At 32.4% G+C, this 19,676-nt stretch overlaps 3 protein-coding genes across 3 annotated transcripts; all 3 read right to left on the bottom strand.

The window, feature by feature from the left end:
• Positions 1-9,638: 9,638 nt before the first annotated feature.
• Positions 9,639-10,589, bottom strand: LOC111691426 (histone-lysine N-methyltransferase SETMAR-like). The gene has a single exon (XM_023454242.1). The coding sequence runs from the start codon at positions 10,587-10,589 to the stop codon at positions 9,639-9,641; it is 951 nt and encodes a 316-aa protein (XP_023310010.1).
• Positions 10,590-11,688: 1,099 nt separating this feature from the next.
• LOC108904846 (ejaculatory bulb-specific protein 3-like) lies at positions 11,689-12,747 on the bottom strand. Its single transcript, XM_018707539.1, has 2 exons — positions 12,547-12,747; positions 11,689-12,338 (listed from the first exon to the last, which is right to left on the bottom strand). The coding sequence occupies exons 1-2, from the start codon at positions 12,737-12,739 to the stop codon at positions 12,151-12,153; spliced, it is 381 nt and encodes a 126-aa protein (XP_018563055.1). The 5' UTR covers positions 12,740-12,747; the 3' UTR covers positions 11,689-12,150.
• A 2,031-nt stretch (positions 12,748-14,778) lies between these two features.
• On the bottom strand, positions 14,779-18,737 carry LOC108904845 (ejaculatory bulb-specific protein 3). The gene is made up of 2 exons (XM_018707538.1): positions 18,506-18,737; positions 14,779-15,030 (listed from the first exon to the last, which is right to left on the bottom strand). The coding sequence occupies exons 1-2, from the start codon at positions 18,687-18,689 to the stop codon at positions 14,834-14,836; spliced, it is 381 nt and encodes a 126-aa protein (XP_018563054.1). The 5' UTR covers positions 18,690-18,737; the 3' UTR covers positions 14,779-14,833.
• Positions 18,738-19,676: the final 939 nt, after the last annotated feature.

The following is a 19,676-nucleotide window of genomic DNA, read 5'->3' as shown; positions in this document are numbered from 1 at the left end:
GAAACCCTACAATGTCGTTTGAATTACTTAAATATTTGTCTCGAATTTGCATTAGAATCTTCAAAAGCGGATACAATTTTTATTATTAAAGGATGCTGGTTATATTGTTTTCTTTTGTAAATTATAAAACTGCCTTTTGTTTTTGCGTCTGATATACGTACAACCAGTATTAATTATTATCCATGCATTTTCGGTAATATCCAAAATCAAATCATGTAGGTAGTTCGTTTTGATGGCAGATTTCAGTTAGATACAAATTACAAAAGTACTTGTAACTTTTTATTGTTCATTATTTCAAAAATAATTCGAAATATGCTAAAACCATATCCGGACTATACTTCTCATGAATAGACTTAAAAAGTTATTCGTAGATGAAATTCCTAGTAAAAAATTATAAAAACCAATGTCACTGTACATTTCCTTTACTTTATTCTTTTATTTACATCATAAAACATAGTTTCCTAGGAATTTTTCTACGCACTCTTGTACTACCCAATGGAAACCTTTCGACATGCTTAATAGCGACTGGTTATGTAAATAAACGTTACACTAAACTAGATAATAGACATATATTGTAAAATAACCAAAAACGGGTTTCTGTGTTCAAGAATATGCGTCAAAGGAGAACCCATTATTTATAATTATTTTTTTTAATATCTGTTCAAGTAGAAACAATTAAGACATAAATTATATGTCATTAACTCATATTTTTTATACAACATTAGTGACAAGTGCAGATCAGTAGTGAACATACATATAATATATTATAAGGACAAGACAGAAAAACTAGAATTTTGGTTTTCTACTTTATTGCAAAGGTGTAAGACTTAAACAAAATATATTTTTTTAGAATATCTTATAAAATGAAGTCAAATATTATTATTCAATAGGTACTTGAAATCTAGATGTTTAAAAAATTTATAACCCCATAGACAGACACCTAACTGCTGATATTGCGCGAAACAACTAGGTTCTGTATGAGCCACATCCCGACAATCGGGATCCCGACCGATTTTCCCGAAATTTTCGGGATTAAGTTTTCCTGATCTCGAGATTTTTAGGATTGACATAATTTTAAAAAGTTACAAAATAGACCGCATGAAGCAAATCGCTTACTGCCAGTGCTCTCAACAGAATTGCTTCCATATCATTTTAATATAAAATACAAGAACTTTTATCCCAAGCAAGCAGCATAAATTAACTCAACGGGCTTGCGATGCTTGCGTGGAATAAAACTTCTTGTATTTTGAATTAAAATGATAGACAAGCAATTTTCACTGGATTTCACTTGGTGATATACTTCATTTTTATATTTTTGAATTTTCGCGGTCGTCAGTCGATTTTCTGCCGCAGTTGATATTATTTTTAAATATTTTTTGCTAAGAAACTTACTTTACTACCTACTTACTAGATTGTTACATGAAAGTCGCCTATTTAGTCGATGTTAAGAGAGATTTTTGTTACTTTTCAAAGTTTATTTGCATAGTTTATTACATAAAAGTTTGTTCAATTTAAGTAATAAGTTTAGAAATCTCATTCATTCTTGAAAAAGAATAACTTTAACATAAGGACTGACTGATTTTAAGTCTGGTTTAACTCTAAGTCTGATTATAGTTAGAGTTATTAGATTAACTAGGTGTATACTTACCGCAAAATACGTTGATTTTCGTCTAAACTTAGATTTGTTGATTAAAGAGCTGATTTCTGTAAGACTTTCTTCCCCGGATCTCGGGACTGACTAAGTATAATCTCGAAATGTTAATGACACCAGCGATATCTAGTAAATTGCGAGTAATATAACGAGCGTTCAAATAAAAACGTGGTCGAAGTTGGCTCTGACACACTGGACGTAGGGAGTAGCTTATAGCAACCAACTTAACCTCATTTCTCAACGACCTGTATAGCAGCTGTCAGTTTCAATAACGTTAATGACTATATAACTTTATTTTAAAGAATAATCGTGATAACAATAACAAACAATTAAAGGAGCTGCGGAAAGTGTCCTCCTCCTTGTTATAACAATAAATGAAAGCAGCTGCTGAAAGTGTCCCCCTCCTTGTTCCAAGCACTTTTCACACCTGTTCCTCAAAGAATTTTTCTAAGATGCTCGGGGTATTGTTAATTTCACGAATCTTGTCTATAAGTCGAGCCTGCAGATGGTTTAAATCAGGAATAGGCAGTTCAAAAATAGTGTTTTTAAGGTAAGGCCACAAAAAGAAATCACACGGCGTAATATCACATGACCTCGGTGGAAATTCATGTTCAGCATTGAGACTTATTAGTCGATTTTGGAAAACTTCCCTCAACATATTCATCGTCTCGCCTGCCGTAAGTGCCCTTGCGCCATCTTGTTGAAAGTAAAAGTTTGTAATTTCGTTTTCTTCCAGCTGGTTAACAAAAGGAGCGATAATTTCTTCTCTATACCTTTGTGCAGTAAGAGTACCAATAAAAAAAATAGGTCCATAAATCCTCCTTCGATTGAGAGCACCCCAAACTCCAATTTTTTGAGCGTGTAGAGGGCCCTCGACAAAAAAGTTATCTGGTTTTTCAGAAGACCACATTCTCATATTCTGTGAGTTTACGTAAACACTTAAATGAAACCAGGCTTTATCAGAAAAAAAGGTGATATTATGAAGTCCACCGTAGTTGTTCACAGGCAATATAGCGCTTTGACAGATGACGTTTAAGTTCATTTGCTATACGCTGCGCCCTACGTCCAAATTTTCAGAACCAACTTGATCACGTTTTTATTTGAACGCTCGTTATAATGCCCAGTCAGCAGTTTGCAGTCTGACTGAGACAATTTATAAAATCTTAGACGAAGGAAGATACGTTGCTGGTCTTTTTTCAACTTAATATGTGCCTTTGATTGTTAAAACATTTCATTCATTAAAAGTAAATTAAAGGGTCAGTGTCTGTGAATCAAAGTGTTACTCTAGGTGTGCCTCAGGGATCAGTACTGGGACCGATGATTTTTCTTTTATTTCTAAATGACTTGCTTACTTATATGAATTCTGCTGCTATAACGCTATTCCCTGACGATACATCTCTTGTAGGTTCAGCTCCAACCCATAAGGATCTCGTTAGAGTTTGTAAGAGCTGTATAATATTTTTGACAAATGGTGTAAATCCAATAGCCTTATTTTAAATATTATTAAGACAAAATAATATATTACCATAATAAACCCGCCGCAGGCACAAAATAATTGTATTAAAACTTTGATAATATCATTTTGGAATCATCTGAAAGTATCAATTTTCTGAGTTTCACCTTGACATCCAGTTAAAGTGAATAGAAATGCATTATGTGCAACATTGAATATATCACATTATGCTATACCTACCTATCACGAATAAAAAAACGGTGCCATTGTGTGCCTTACTAAATGTTTATTATATGTAGTATACTGCTATTTATAACATGTCATTTTGTGGGGTTGTGCTGCTAACAGTTATAGCTTCTTCCTAGCGCAGAAACGTATAGTTAGAAATATATTTAATATAAATTCTGAAATATGTCAGATATTTATTGAGAATTTTCCCATGTATCCATATTTTTAAAATATAATTGCACGTCAAGGAGAATATCAAATCAATCAAATCAAATAATTTATTGGTGTCTATACATTAAAATGTTTACACAAGTCAAAGAAAGAAAAACACGAAAGATACAACATATAAGCAATACTACACTAAAGCTAAAAAAACACATTCAGATAAATACAACGTAAACAGCACAAAAAAGTGAATATTACGAACATACATTAAATATCTAAAAACTGGTCATCAAAATTGTAAAACGCTTTTCTCTTAAGATATTTTCTAATTCTGGCCTTAAAACAGTCTGAATTTAGTGATCGAATCTCAGATGGAAGTCTATTAAAGAATTTAATGCAAAAATTATTTGTGCCATCTCTGGATTTCGCTAATATAAATGAGACATTCAAATATGTAAACTGACGGCATTGTAAGAATATTTAGCAGTTTGAAGTGTTCCCGACAATCATCTCTGTGTTTTATTCCAGCCATAATTCTAATATATTTACGTTGTAAACCAAAAATTTTATCACTGCGAGACGAATGACCCCAGTTCAAAATCGCATAAGTCATGGTAGCATGAAAAGTACCATAATATGCAGATATGAGTACAGGCTTAGATACTACACGATCCAAATTACGCAGTAGGATAATATTCTTAGATAAACGTGCGGATAAATCATTGACATGTTTTTCCCAACTCAATTTAGTGTCAAGGTGAACTCCAAGAAATTTAATGCTATTTGAGTTATCACAAGTATTGATATGGCGAAGTGTAAAAAGCAGAGATTGAGTTTTGTCAACATTTAAGTTCAATCTATTAGCAATAAACCAGTCCTTTATCAACGGCAGCGTATCCACTGAATCCTCTGTGAGCTTAATTAAGTTATTATTTGACTTCATAACTTCAGAATACTAAAAAATTTACAACTTTTTTACTCGAAACTGTGAACTGTTTTGTATTTCTACACACAACTAAGAAATTTGGACTGTTAGTTAACTACCAAGGAATACAATTTTATAATAAATTACCGAAACTATATAAGATAGTGAATACTAGTGTTTCCTTATGTTTTCTATTTGTAAACCACTACCCCGTAATTGGTTTAGTACTGTGAGGTGGCGTAACTAGATAAAAAAATTAATAAAATAAAATACTTACATTTTGAAACGACTGTGTTGAATAAGACTAAATTAATGTGAATTGCTATTTACATAATCATATTTGCCCTCTTTTTAAAAAATTTCTTATAAACAATTTAAATATTTGTTGTTCTAATAGTTAGGATGTTGTTCTAACTATTAAAAAATTAGAAAATAAAAGATATTTTTTTGATTAATTACATTACACAGCCCCACAAAAAAATTGAAATTATTTTCTCCGATATCTGAGAAGGTGCACTTAATTTTTTTGGGGTTGCTGAATCCGAATCCGGGGTCCGTTTAACCCCAGCACGTCAGGGTCAAGGGCATCTGAAGGTCAAATTGCGGAATGACTATTAAAAAATCTGGAAAAATTTATATATATGTTTTCGGGGTCGCTAAATCTGAATCTGGGGTTCTCTTGACCTTGAAGTGTCAGAATCAAGGTCAAATAAAGGTCAAAACCCTAAAATTTGAAGATATGATCATTTTGATCCTGGATTCTTGAAGAGCAGAAAATTTTACGTCCGAATATGTATTGACTTTTTTTTTAGAACAGATCTTTGTAGGTCACGTGATGGTCATTCAAAATCAAATCCATTTTCCAGTTTTTGGCTGTAAATTGAGATCTTGGGTATTTGATTAGTTGATATTTTTCGGGTCGTTGATCACGATTCTGGTATTCATTTGAGCCAATCACGTCGTAATATAACGATATAATATTTTCTTACTCCGGATTCTGTAAGAGTGAAAAATTTCATCCGTGTGTTTGCATCCAGGGCACCTCCCCGTGGTGACGGCGGGCAACGGAGTTGTCCCGCTATCCGGCAAAGTCCCTGGAACAGGGACCGATGCAGGGGGATGGAACCCCAGTATCGGCGGCTGGTCAGGGTGGGAAAGCGGGCCCGCAGGCGTCGTCATCCAGTGACCGCGGCTCTGTTGAGGTGGCTACCTTGGCCTCACCAGAGTATAAAGCTACAAGTAGTAGAACCCATAGACATGAGCATGACAACCCAAAAACGCCATATCATTTCTGTTATGTTTGTGGTAAATACGTATTCGGATGTAAAATTTTCTGCTCTTTCGGAATCCGGGGTCAAAAATATCATATCATCAAATTTTAGGGTTTTGACCTTTATTTGAACTTGATTATGACACTTCAATGTCAAGAGAACCCCAGATTCAGATTTAGCGACCCCGAAAACATATATATAAATTTTTCCAGATTTTTTAATAGTCATTCCGCAATTTGACCTTCAGATGCCCTTGACCCTGACGTGATGGGGATAAACGGACCCCGGATTCGGATTCAGCAACCCCAAAAACATAAAGTGCACCTCCTCAGATATCGGAGAAAATAAGTTCAATTTTTTTTGTGGGGCTGTGTTATTTAACAAATTCAATATATCAGGTATGTGTTTTTATTATATTTAGTTATATCATTTTTCGCTTTTATTTTGGGTAATTATTTGATAAAAATAGAATATTTCTTTAAAACAAAATTTTGTTATCTCAAAATAATAATGATTGCATCTGTGTAGAGCTAAAGTAGAGAAAATGGAGATAATGTTGTAAAACAATACCTAATAGCCGATTTTGTTTCTATTCAAAATCGGAAGGTTTCCACTATACTACATATATCCGTATTAATGAATTAACAACGTTTGATAGTTTTAATATTGAAAAAGGAGAAAGTCATGGGTTGGAAATTCCCTTAACAATTTAAATATGTTTAAGTGTGGCATAATTAATTTGCCAATTACTATCTATTATTATTATGCTGGAAAAGAAATAAATATTAAAATTAAATTACTAATATTCTAGTTCTCCTTCAATATAATAACACTTTATTTGTCCAACAGTATAACCAATATAGTGAACATGTCTTATAAACAGTTTTAGAATTCAGTCGGATGATAACATATTTTATTAATATTCCACATAACATTCATGAATGTTTTTGACGCGTTTGTGGAATTTTTTTAAGGTTGCAATTTTAGAAACATTCTGAAACCTTGCTTAGTTTTTAGTTGACCTCGGCAAAATTTAAAAATTTCCTTGTTTATAATAAATTTTCGATTATTTGAATGAAAAAATAAGTAAATAATAACAGAAGTGATATTTAAAGTGAATTAAAGATTGAAGCTAGTATAGTGTATATCTTTATTCAATTAATTTAGTCTCTGCAGAATACTATACTATTTTTAATTAGTACTTACCTAATTAGTACAATTATTACATTATATCTATGAGATAATGAATTATGTGCGAATAATTCAAGACCATTTTTACTTTCTATTACGTTCCTTCAGTTTATTCCTATTTCATAAAAAAAGACGGTGTTATGGCTAAGTCCACACAGAGGGCCATGGTATTATTCGCTATACCTTTTTGTAGTCATTAGTTATACAGGGTGTCCCAGAATAACGTGTACAACGGAAGACCACAGATTCGTGGACTCAAAATAGGCAGATTTAGGCTAATAATATCCAAAATCCCTTCGTTTGGTCGCTAGATGGTCTTCGTGAGAATTTTTTCAATTTTGTAAATAACTCGAATGCGTATTATTAGATTTTGATTATGTTTGGGGTGTAGACTTTTGATTTCAATCTACACATTTTAGTGTTATACAGAGTGTTTTTTAAAACTTACAACTCCTACAAAATTGATGTATGGTGATAATATCCGTTCATAACTTTTTCCTCTTTCGGGCAATAATAACAATTATTATTTTTTTTTTATAGGTTTGGGCCTCTTGTAGAATTTTGATTAAACGAGCGGTTTGGGTACAAAAAATATTTTTTAAATGTCTACATTATTTTGCCACCCATATTACAATACTTAACAGTGCTGATTTTGTAGGTTGACTGTAATTTCAGTTCGATCTTTAAGTCATTATACCTGCCAATTTATAGTGTTTACTACGATAAGATATACCACATGTTACTTCGATATAGATACACACACACATACGACGAATTATTTACAACATGCCTAATTTTATTGGTAAATAGTAATTGGTAAAAACAATCAAATACAATAAAAAATGCTGGAGATAAAAGTAACAAAGTTGATGTTATTAGATTTAGTACAATTTATTATTAAAACTGTTGAAAATGACCATGCAGTGCATGCAATGCAGTTTTTGAGGGCAAGTTTTTAAAACATTTATCTCAATTTGGATATGTCTCCCACAACTCTTCGTCAGTGTTAGATGTGGAAGCATACACTGTTGTGTACCTCAAAGATAATAGTCGCAAGCTGTTAAATCTGGTGAACGAACAGGCCAGTTAACAGGAACATTATCCCTTCTACCGATCCATCGACGAGGTAATCTTTGGATCAGATACTGCCGGACATTGACAATGAAATGTCGTGGAGTTTCATCATGCATAAACTACATGTTAGCTCTGAGCCATAATGACATATCTTCCAATAACTCGGGTAAAGTGTTTTGCAAAAATTCTAAACAAAATTCACCATTCAGTCTATTGGATAGAATGCGTTGTGTTTGATTGTTTTTTCAAATTTTTTGAATAAAATTAGGCACGTTGTAAATAATTCTAATTCGTCGTATGTGTGTATACATTTCGAAAAATGAAGTAACAGGTGGTATATTTCATTGTCACTAAGAATTGTCAGGTACAATGAGTTAAAGATCAGACTGAAATTAGTCAACCTACAAATTCAGTGCCTACTAACACTTTGTTAACTATTATGATATGGATGGCACGATAATGTAGATATTTAAAAAATATGTTTTTGTACCCAAACCGTTCATTTAATCAAAACTCTACAAGAGACCTAAAAACTTTCAAATCGTATCAGATAGAAAATAGTTGTCATTATTGCCCGAGGAAAAAAGAGGAAATAGGAAAACGTTATGAACAGATATTATCACCATACAACAATTTTGTAGAAGTTGTAGGTTTTAAAAAATACTCTGTATAACACCAAAATGTGTAGATTGAAAGTAAAAGTCAACACCCCAAAAATAACCAAAATCGATTAATACGTATTCGAGTTATTTACAAAATTAAAAAAATTTTCACGAACTTTGAGGCCATTTAGCGGCCAAACGAAGCGATTTCGGGCATAGATGAATTAGCCTAAATCTGCTTATTTTGAGTCCACAAATCTGTGGTCCTCCGTTGTACACGTTATTCTGAGACACTCTGTATATTATGCTGTTTGATACGTTCAATATATTTAATAATATTTACAGAATAGAGATATCGAAGCAGATTTGTTTGTCGACTATGTTTCTAAGGCATCGGCATCCTGATGAAAAGTACTTTCTGTGCGATCATCTTCATTTTAAAACCGTAGAAATTTGTAACACACACCATTATTCCACAATATTAACTGCTTTTAACGCATATACAGGGAGTTTCTAAACTATGGTGCCAAATGAATGTGACAGATAGAAAATGTAATTTTGAGCAAAAAGTTTCATGTAAACATAGGTTCGAAAATGCATAATAAAAAAGTTACAGGGTGATAAAGGTACAGTTTGAGAAACAATTTTTCGCAATAACTTCTAGAAAACTTAGGCAATTTAAATGAATCTTGGTGCAGTTTCTTAGACACTAAAATGCAACAATTTCGTGCAAAAACAATTTATTCCCATCGCCCAGGAGCGGAGAGCCGGGGTAGCACATAGGATTTTATTATGAAAAAAAAATTGTCCTTTGCATTTTCGGAAAATTGATCAAATTTTCTGAAAAATAAACTAATATGTCACAAAAAAGGTACTCTTGTTCAATGTCGCCAACATGAACCGTTCTCTTTAAAATTTGCAAAATTTATTGTCGTGCACCCGACAACAAGAATGCTGTAATCAAGAAGGCTATGCTTTATGTGGTAACTGGGTATGGATTTGGTTTGTAAATTTGTTATAACAAATAACATTTATTTTTAAATTACAACATAACAAAACTACTTACTAAAAAAAAAAGTTATTTAAGCATATGTTGAAAGTGATCACCGTTAGCTCTAATACATGCTCTAACTCTTTTTAAGAAATGAAAGGGGAGCTTATTCAAAACTTCTTCATTCGTCTTTATTTCATTGAAAGTGTCCGTTATTCTTTGCCTTAAATGATCCTCGTCTTCTATTGGAATTTCATACACTTTAGATTTTGCGTATCCCCAAACAAAAAAATCTAAAGGAGTTAGATCTGGGCTTCTTGGTGGCCATGGCTGAGGAGCATCCCATCCACGACCAATCCATCTATTTGCAAAAATATTATTTAAATGTCGCCTTACTTGTCGAGAGTAGTGAGGAGGGGCCCCGTCTTGCATTAGCCACATATTTCTTCTGGTTTCCAAATCAAGGTCTTCCAAAACTTCAACAAAGTCGTTGTTCAAAAAATGTAAGTAATTTTCCCCATTCACATTTAGAGGAAGTTCAATTGGACCCAAAAGTTTATTGCCAATTATTCCCGCCCATAAATTGATTTTAATTTTGTATTGTGAATGTCGCACAACTGTTGCATTTGGATTTTCATCATTCCAGTGATGACTATTTCTTAAATTGAAAATGCCATTTTTTGTGAAACAACACTCATCAGTAAACAAAATACGTTTGGCGAACATCGCATCAACACGAACCTTTTCTGACATCCAGTTGCAAAATTGTAGTCGTTTTGGCAAATCTTCAGCAAGCAATTCTTGTACTTTAGTCGTATGATATGGATGCAGTTGTTGTTCCCTAGCAATCCTCCATACCAAGGAATGTGGCATATTTTCGGCGAAAGCAATTCTTCTGGTGCTTAAAGTATCATCTTCTTCAAAACGTTGGAGAACACGCTCTTCAGCCTCTGGAGTTCGGATCGTTCTGGGACGGCCAGTGTCATAATGACTTTTTTTAAAAGTACCTGTTTCTCTAAGGCGCCGGTCGATGGACATAAACAATTTTCGAGAAGGTATTCTCCTATTTGGATAGGTTACAATTAACTTTTGACAGGAAAACTGAAAGGTTATTTTAAATTTCATGGCTACTATGATGACGAACTTCCGTTGCTACTTCTATCTTGTCGGGTGCACGACAATAAATTTTGCAAATTTTAAAGAGAACGGTTCATGTTGGCGACATTGAAGAATAGTACCTTTTTTGTGACATATTAGTTTATTTTTCAGAAAATGCAAAGGACAATTTTTTTTCATAATAAAATCCTATGTGCTACCCCGGCTGTCCGCTCCTGGGCGATGGGAATAAATTGCCTCACTTTTGTAGAAGTTATTGCGAAAATTTGTTTCTCAAACTGTACCTTTATCACCCTGTAACTTTTTTATTATGCATTTTCGGACCTATGTTTACATGAAACTTTTTGCTCAAAATGACATTTTCTATCTGTCATATTCATTTGGCTCCAGATTCGGATTCAGCGCACTTAAATCCTTCGGAAATATATATTCAGGTTTCTGCTTCCAAAAAAGTTAAATTTTGTTGGTCTGTGTTATCTGTCTGGAAACGGTACCTATTATCTTTTAGTCACGTTTTTGCTCGACGTATCTCAATCACGAATTTAACGTATATGCATGAATAAAGCCACATGATAAAGGAAGATGGCTGTTTTTAATATTATGTGTGACTCTAGCATCAGATAAACAAATTTGCACAATGAGCTTACTAAAATGAAACATCCAACATACTTTGCTATGTTAGTAAGTTGTGACGTGCAGTTCCTTCATTTTATCATTATTTTATTATAAGATAATACATAATACGTTTTATTTATATACATTTATAATACTATCACAAGCTTTCTACGATGTATTTGTTTTAAGTGAAAATAATTAGTTTTCTGGGTTCTATACATACTTCTGAATGCGTTTCAAAAGTATAGAATAAATTCAATTTAAATGTGAATCAAGAGTATTTTCCAAAAATCATCAGGTACGTCAACTTTGTTTTATAAAAATACATGTTAATATACAGGTTCGGAAAGTCCCCATGGTACATCGGCCGTTACGTGAGAACGATAAAGTAAGTCATAGAAATCCGTGCGATAGACAAGGATGGTTACATTGAAGACGTTTCATAATCTGAATAGTAAGTCCCACTTCTAACCCGAAACGGGGCCAGCCCTGTAGACGAATCAATTTCTGAGAGTGTGGATGTTTTACTGCATACAACAATGTAGAAAAAGCGGATGAAGATAATTTTCGGTAAAGTTGAGAGTTTGGAACGGAAAATAGTTTGAAAAATTACATCGGTGTTCAAATAAAATTGGATTTTTTATTGATGAAGGAATGGTAAATACCAATAGCACTTGCGAGTAAAATACAGAAGTAAGATAGAATTAGTTCATCCTTGCTAGAAATTAAATTACAGTCAGAAATAGATTTTTCTACAGAAATATGTGTTTTTATAAAACGACATTTACATATCTGAATATTATTGTAAAAAACTCATCGTTACCTTTTAAATTATTATATTATATTCCATACTTTTGAAACATGCGTATTAATCTTCATTTAACCACTCCCTCTCATATTTTTCCTTAAATTCTCCATTGGGGTCGTATTTAGCCATGAGTTGTTCCCATGTATCCGGTTTACTGATAACTAAAAACTGGATCACTCTTTTTGCACCTCTCTTCTGACCTTCAGTGCATTTGGCACAATCGGTTTCTAACGCATCCGGTAAGATCCCTATAATCAACATGAAACATATTTACTATCGATTAATAAACGGATACCTAAATGTGATTAAAAAGATAATAATTTACATAATGCACTTTCCCTGTTTCCTCGGAAAAAAATTGTTATTTACGTCTGCTGGTGTGTATCTATTGAGAAGCCAGTATTTCTACACCAGAAACTTTAAGCAAAGGAGGACTTGAAAATATGCTAATCTTACTTTTTAATTCTGCTCCCTCTGGTGGGCAACTTCCTTTGTCCAATAGACAATTTGCATAATGCTTCAGTAACCGGTCACTTCTTAAGACCTCTTCGTAGTCTATGTTATCAAATTTCGAAGAATACAGTTCCTTTGGAACAGCAAACCCAGAGAAAAAAATTGTCAAACACACTAGTTGGTTCAATGTAATCATAATGCATAATATTTGCTGTAAAGCTCATATTGTCGTTTTTTAAATACATATTTCTAGTAGGGAGGAGAACTGTTCATTATTTTAATCATACCTGTTCCGTAAATAGACATTTCCTTTTGAGGAATGAAAATGCATGTTTGCTAAAATTAGAAATGCGTATGGAAAAATACCATGATTCGAAGCAGTGGATGCGAACAGTTACAGAGACGTCTCGTCTCAAAGGAACGCCTTTGTATGAGGAGCAGTTGTGTCCATAGCTGCTTTAGAACCAGCAACAAGAACCGACATAAATATCAGGTTAAAGGTTAAATATTCCTAGCTAAGGCGAAGTGCAATATAAGTCTGTAACAGATACATAGGCAACGCCTTAACAACCTTAAAGTTGTCTTTTGTCCACATTCCATGGTGAAGGTTTTATTGAACGAAAATATCGATCTCAGGCAATGTAACCGCTTATGTGAAATTGTATGCTGGAAGATACCGTACCAAGAAACCAAAAGTGTTTAGCAAAAATAAAATATACAATTTTGTAAACGAACCACCTAAAATACTTACTTTTTACTTAAATATGTATTTAATGATGAAGGCAATTTAATGCTATGATTTGTATATGTAACGACATACAGAAGGGACGAATTTATTGAGCAAGGTAAGAAGTATAAATATGTTGGTAGTGAATATTTCGACTTAACACAGAAACCAATAAACCTCGACCTTTTGTTGTTGTCGGTAAAACAAGGGCTTTGAAAAGTTTATAGAAAATGAAGAACTCGAAATTGCTAAATGTCTTGGGTTGTCCAAATCACAGGACTATGTGGGTCATAGTTTTAGAGATCATCTGCAATATGGTTGCAGATACAGGAGGAGAAAATTAAGTAAAAAAAATTGTTACTTTTGATACAGTAGTAGATAATAGTTATTTACACCATAAAGGAGGCAACTATTATTTACCAGTCGAGGACGATGGCAATAATGTCCGAGAGTTTTCTCGTGTAGGCACTCGATAGCCCCGACAGCACATATTTGCTAATGAAGGTAGTGACGGTCTTAGGCTTTGCATGTAAACTTACTTTGGACAACGTCAATTTCAAAAATTTGGAAATAAAAACTAAAATTTCACGCTTTTTTATGCGCTATCCAGCAGGCAGATGTTACAACCAACCAATCGGCAAGAATACCCTTTCTATGATTCCTAATAAGATTGTACAGTATTTGAAACTAGAACATCCTGAAACATATACAGGCCATCCATTCCGAAGAACATCGGCAACGTTACTGGCTTATACAGGAGTTGATGTATTAGCAATCAAGAGGCATGGTGGGTAGAAATCAGCCACAATTGCAGAAAGTTAGGTTGCTGACAGTTTAAGTAACAAAAATGAAACAGAATTCTTTCCAATGACACTTCAACTCCAGGTTCTAGTAGTACGTCGCATCATGCTGTTTTAATGGATCAGTCAGTAAATATTGAGCCTCCGATGACTGAAATGGAGCGGTCAAATCATTTTGAGAAAAATGTGACAGTTAGTAAACGCGAGGGGAATAATTATCCAGATTTTATAAATGTTACTAAATGTAATAACTGTACAATTACTAATAATTAATAAAATATTTCTATTTATTTGTTCATACAATATGTGTTTATAACTCGAAATCACTTTTTTCCCTAGTGGGGTAAGTTCCACATCTACGGTAAAATCTGCTTACCTCCTTAAAAACAATGTATTAATAAGTAGTCTATTTATTATCGTGGGAGCAAATAAAAGTAATTTAACTGTTAAATGTATTAAACTTACTAGCGTATTCCGTTGAAATAGATTCATATAAAGCAGGTTCATATAAATTTATAATTGTTCGTTTAGAGTTTTAATTAAGACAAAAAGCCACTTCTGATCGATTAACTTTCAGTTTATATAAGTAGAAAAAGTTATTTAAAACAAATTTTTAAATATTTGCTCATTTTCATCGTTTATGTGAATTATCTTTATAAAAAATATCAAAAATAAAATTTTGTATGGGTCATTTTAATAATAGAACTATTTTTGTTTATTTTTAATTTATTTTTAGATAACAATCATATTTTAAACTAGTAACTTAGAAAACAATTCCTTCTTTGGCGAACTCTTGCTCATTCCTCTTCCTGTAAGCGTTATCAGGATCGTACTTGGCAGCCAACTCGTCAAACCAGGATCGCTTGTTCTGTACCAAATGTTTCAAAATTCTTCTTGATCCGTTCTTCTGCGTGTCGCTGCATTTGCTGCAGTCTGTCAAAAGCGCATCGGGAATATTTTCTGAAACAAACACGTAATCGTAAATATATGTATTTCTTCGGTTATAATACAGGGCGATTCCTATTGCGAGCAGATAACTTAACGGAAAGAAATTCTTTGATTTCGTAGAAAGCTAGCTGATAGAGCACCTCGATGACTTTGATTGAGAGTCCAAGCAAATTGGCAAATTCCATGGCAAATTGTAGATGGCGTTGGTGTCAAAAGAAATTCTTCAATAAATTCAATAGTTTTTTTTGAGCTCTCATTGGACGTCATCAAGCAGCTTTATCAACTGATCTTTATAGATTTAATAAACCTCTTTCCTTTGTCAAGTTATCGGTAGGAGAATTATATGAATCACCATACACGTAAACACGAAATTTTTTAGTTAGTTCTGATAATATCTTTAAATGCATTGAAAACTCAAAATTGACAATTTATAGCTACATAATACCTCTCGGATGGTGTAAATTAGTAAATAAATAATGTCAAACAATTTTAAAATAAGTTTTCAACTTGAAAAGATATACTTTTAATTTCATGAGAAAAAGGTTGTTAAACATTTCTGCTTGCGTTAAAAAATTCAACAATGTAGTTTATAGTGGATCCACATACACAGGGATTGCTCTATAAAAAATGATTTGAAGTACAGTAATTGATTTTATCCTTATAACTCCATAATACTGTAATACACTTTAATATGCACTCTTTGTCCAGCATTATACAAAATCTAAGCAAGTAAAAACAACATCACATTACTGTACCAGTATAAGCTTTCTTAAGGGTGTAAGATAACTGACAATACATTCAAAATAAGGAAAAAAAGGCAGATTTTTACACGACTAGTTTACCATTCAGAAAATTGCGTGCGGCACAAACATAATCACACCTTGCAGAATGCTTTTAACACACGCATTAATCACAATTATTGAGTATCTTTACAAATTTGCTTACAAATCAGAAAAGGTACATTTTCTGATGTTTGCATGTTCTCCGTGATATCTTTGTTTGTGAAAAATTAAGTAAACCTCGTCAGAATAAAAAAATATACCGAGTGGTTCAGTTTTGATATTCAGGGCACGGCTTCGTATCTTTTTTATTTTAACAAATAGCTATAACAAACCCTATATATTTTTAAATCGCCGCTCAAACTCTATCGAACGACATTACTAGATCATCTCCTTTCATATGTCAAAATTTCTGTAGACAACTGTTTTTGTTCAAATAGCACGCTATATATTCGTTTACCAGTTCTGTAAGATATTTTTTCTGCGTTCAGCTATATAAGGAAGTCTATAGTTTTATTAGAAATATTGCTAGCAAATGGGAAAAGAGATGAACCCTACTTTCAGTAGCTTTATTCTGAAAAATTATAGCCAGCTGCGGAACAACTGAATTTTGACGTTTCTAAAAAGTAACGGTTTGTCAAAATAATTGACATTTTGTACCTACCTATTCTATCTATAACTAATTAATTATAACATGAATACTTACAGTAACCAAGAAAAACTAGATATGATTTTAATTTATGGAGAGGGCCGAAAAAACGCTAAAGCTGCCAGGTATTTATACCAACATCGTTTTCCGCAGAGACAACTTCCATCAGATAAAATTGTCGGAAAGTTAGCCATGAATTTGGCGGCAGATGGCAGAAGTTTTCAAAAGAAAAGAAGAGTTTTTAAACCCAGAAGGGGAAGAGATGAACAACATTCGATAAAGATGTTAAATGGCCTGCTAGATTTCCGGATCTTACTCCTATAGATTTTTTTGTTGACCTTACCTAAATGATATTGACGACTTTAAAAATAGAATAAGAGTAGAATGTCGGAGATTAAATGAAGAAACACTAGAGAATGTTTGTAGAGAGAAAATGATAAACAGAGCTATTCTGTGTTTTGAAGCAAATGGAGGTCATTTTGAAAAATTGAAATAAGTATTGTTTTAAATTGTTATATTATTATCGTTTTCAAAATAAAATATGTTACTTTAAAAAACATAGTAGCTTGTTTCCGCATTTTTCAGAATAAAGCTTAATCTTTTTTGCTATTTTTTTAACAATATTTCTAATGAAACTATAGACTTTCTTACATAGCTGAACGCAGAAAAAAAATATCTCCCAGAATTGACAAAAAAATATATATTGTGCCATTTGAACAAAAGCAGTTGACTATAGCAATTTTGACGTATTATGTTAAAATGGAGATGATCTAATAATGTCATTTGATAGAGTTTGAACGGCGATTTAAAAATATATAGGGTTTATTTATAGCTATTTGTTAAAATAAAAGAGATACAGGGCCGCGAATAACAAACTGAATCACGCGGTATATTCTGTGCGAATAAACTGCCTTTCTCGTATAAGGAATCAAAAAACTTTCTTGATGAAAGCTATCCGGAATAAAATTTTATTTTCATATGTCAAATTTAATATGTTTTTATTTTGTTGAATTGCAAAATTAAAACAGACTGCTCATGCACAAATTCGGACGATAACAGACATTTTAATTCTAAACATCTAATATTCTATTCTACTAGCTACAATAAAAATTTTCCCAATTCCTTGCGCAAATTGGGCGCTCAAAGAATGGAAAAATCGTAGTAGAGTAGGCAAATCGTTTTCAAATTTGTAATACGGAATTAAATTTTAATTCTCAATGCACTTTATCTATAAATAAAATAATTCTTGTCTCACCAAGACCTCTTCATTTTGCATAAATAATAATGTCAAATTACTACTCGAAACTTGTTTGTCACTGTATTAGTATTATTATGTATCTTTCTAATAATTTCTTAATTCGCATTTTATTAAGCATTTTCACATTTAAATTTTTTTAACAAGAACGGTTTTTTCCTATTTTCAACTCCATGAACACACTGCATGAATCTTGACAGTACAAACAAGAACGTTTGTGTACAGATTTCTCTAATTATGTAACATATTTAACAATCTGGTACTCATTATACAACTGACCTTTCATTCTGTTTGGTAATTTGATTAATGTGGGAATATTTTTGTTCCAGTAAATGGAAATAACAAAATAAACAAATTCAACTACTGGCAGCAATCAAATTTGCATTTTATTGATTTGACTTTAAAGATTTGTTTACAAAAATCAGTATATTGTTTAAAATAAAAGAAATAATGTGACAGTAATGAATTGTTCCAAGTCATTTTTCTTACATGATGTTAGCTTAAATTAATGTGATAACTCTTAACAGTGCTATAAATAGTTCCAAAAAGAATATTAATTTTTCTTCACAAAGAAAATAATAGAAAAATTTCTTAATATATCTAGTGAAAAGGTTTGATATCATGCAACTGTTTGTAATACAATATTATCAATTCTTAAGAATAATCATATTTATTTTTGCTTTGAAATATGGATACTATACTTTTTCATAGAATAAAAGACGTTTAAGATGCTATACTGGCTAGTTTTCATTAGAAGAATTTTAAAAAGTTCGTATATAAAAGAAATGCTCATGTGTAACTTACTCTTAAGTTCTAGTCCATCCGGAGTGCAGTTTCCTCTCTCTAAAACACAGTCGATGTAATTCTTCATCAGCCTGTCACTCTTAATGATCTGGTCCAAATCAACGTTGTCATATTTTGTAGTATACTTCTGGCTAGCAACTATGCCAATTAAGGCCACAAATAAGACTAATAGATGTTGGTTCATTTTTTGAGATGTTTATTTTACACTTCAAATGGTTAATGCGACATGTGTGGCAGGTTCTTTTATACTTTATGTTGGTGAAGATGGTGAGGGGGGCGTTTTAGAACAACAAACTGCAGTGGCGCGCGAGTTTTGACAAACAGTTGACTCAATATTCAGGGAAGGGAGCGTTATGTAAGATGTAGTTCTTTATTTCCTTGGTAACAAAAAATGAGGCACAGTTTACTGACAGGTTTTTGATAGTGCTGCTGAGCAAACAAGCTTTAATCAAATATTTCTCCTTTTCAGTATAGAAGATCAAATGTTAGAGAAACAGCAACCCCAAAATTTTCAATTTTTTTTTTTTTGGATACCCAAGGCTAGAATGATTTTTTTAGAAGCGATTTTTGGAAAAGTCACTTACAGACTTTTTATTAAGAGGTTAGTAGCAGTAATTAGCATCACTCAAAGCCCCTACATGTCATATTTCATTACTTTAAAATCCTTAAATTTTTTTTATGTAGACTTAAAATTTTATATTTAGTTTTTATTTCTCTAAAAAAAAATCTAGGAGGCGTTGGAAACACCATAACCAATTACTAATACTGGTGATTACAATTAACAAGTGTGTTTACGGACGTAAAATTGTACACATACTGGGTCTTGACTAAAATTATGAAAATAACTTAAATATACGTCCCAAAAAAATTTTTAGAGGGCGTTTTGATTCTTGTTGAAGTACACTTTAGGTATGTCTTTTAAAAAATGTTTCATCAGTCGATTTGGAATTTTTAGTAGGTGAGATTTTTGTGTTATTAGGACGATAATAAAATAGTATCCATTTTGCAATCATTGGTAGGGACACTAGTTACGTCTTGTTGGTATAGCAAATGTGATATAAACGTATCTGTTCTTCACATATAGGCAATTCTACCAAAAAATAATAAAAAACGTGACTTACTTTTTTTTAATCAAAAATCGTACACTATTTTTGAATGTCAAGAGACTCAT

This window comes from Anoplophora glabripennis, unplaced genomic scaffold (genome assembly GCF_000390285.2).
Source record: "Anoplophora glabripennis isolate ALB-LARVAE unplaced genomic scaffold, Agla_2.0 scaffold104, whole genome shotgun sequence".
Lineage (NCBI taxonomy): Eukaryota > Metazoa > Arthropoda > Insecta > Coleoptera > Cerambycidae > Anoplophora > Anoplophora glabripennis.
The sequence above is the reverse complement of the archived record's forward strand: the minus strand, read 5'-3'. Positions and strand labels throughout refer to the sequence as shown.

Bases quoted from the DNA above. Each gene is read 5' to 3' on its own strand.
- LOC111691426 (XM_023454242.1), bottom strand. From the start codon at position 10,589: ATGTCCATCGACCGGCGCCTTAGAGAAACAGGTACTTTTAAAAAAAGT.
- LOC108904845 (XM_018707538.1), bottom strand. From the start codon at position 18,689: ATGAACCAACATCTATTAGTCTTATTTGTGGCCTTAATTGGCATAGTT. The intron at 15,031-18,505 runs GTAAGTTACACA...TGTTTGTTTCAG, and splicing joins GGATGGACTAGAACTTAAGA to AAAATATTCCCGATGCGCTT.
- LOC108904846 (XM_018707539.1), bottom strand. From the start codon at position 12,739: ATGATTACATTGAACCAACTAGTGTGTTTGACAATTTTTTTCTCTGGG. The intron at 12,339-12,546 runs GTAAGATTAGCA...TGTTGATTATAG, and splicing joins AGAGGGAGCAGAATTAAAAA to GGATCTTACCGGATGCGTTA.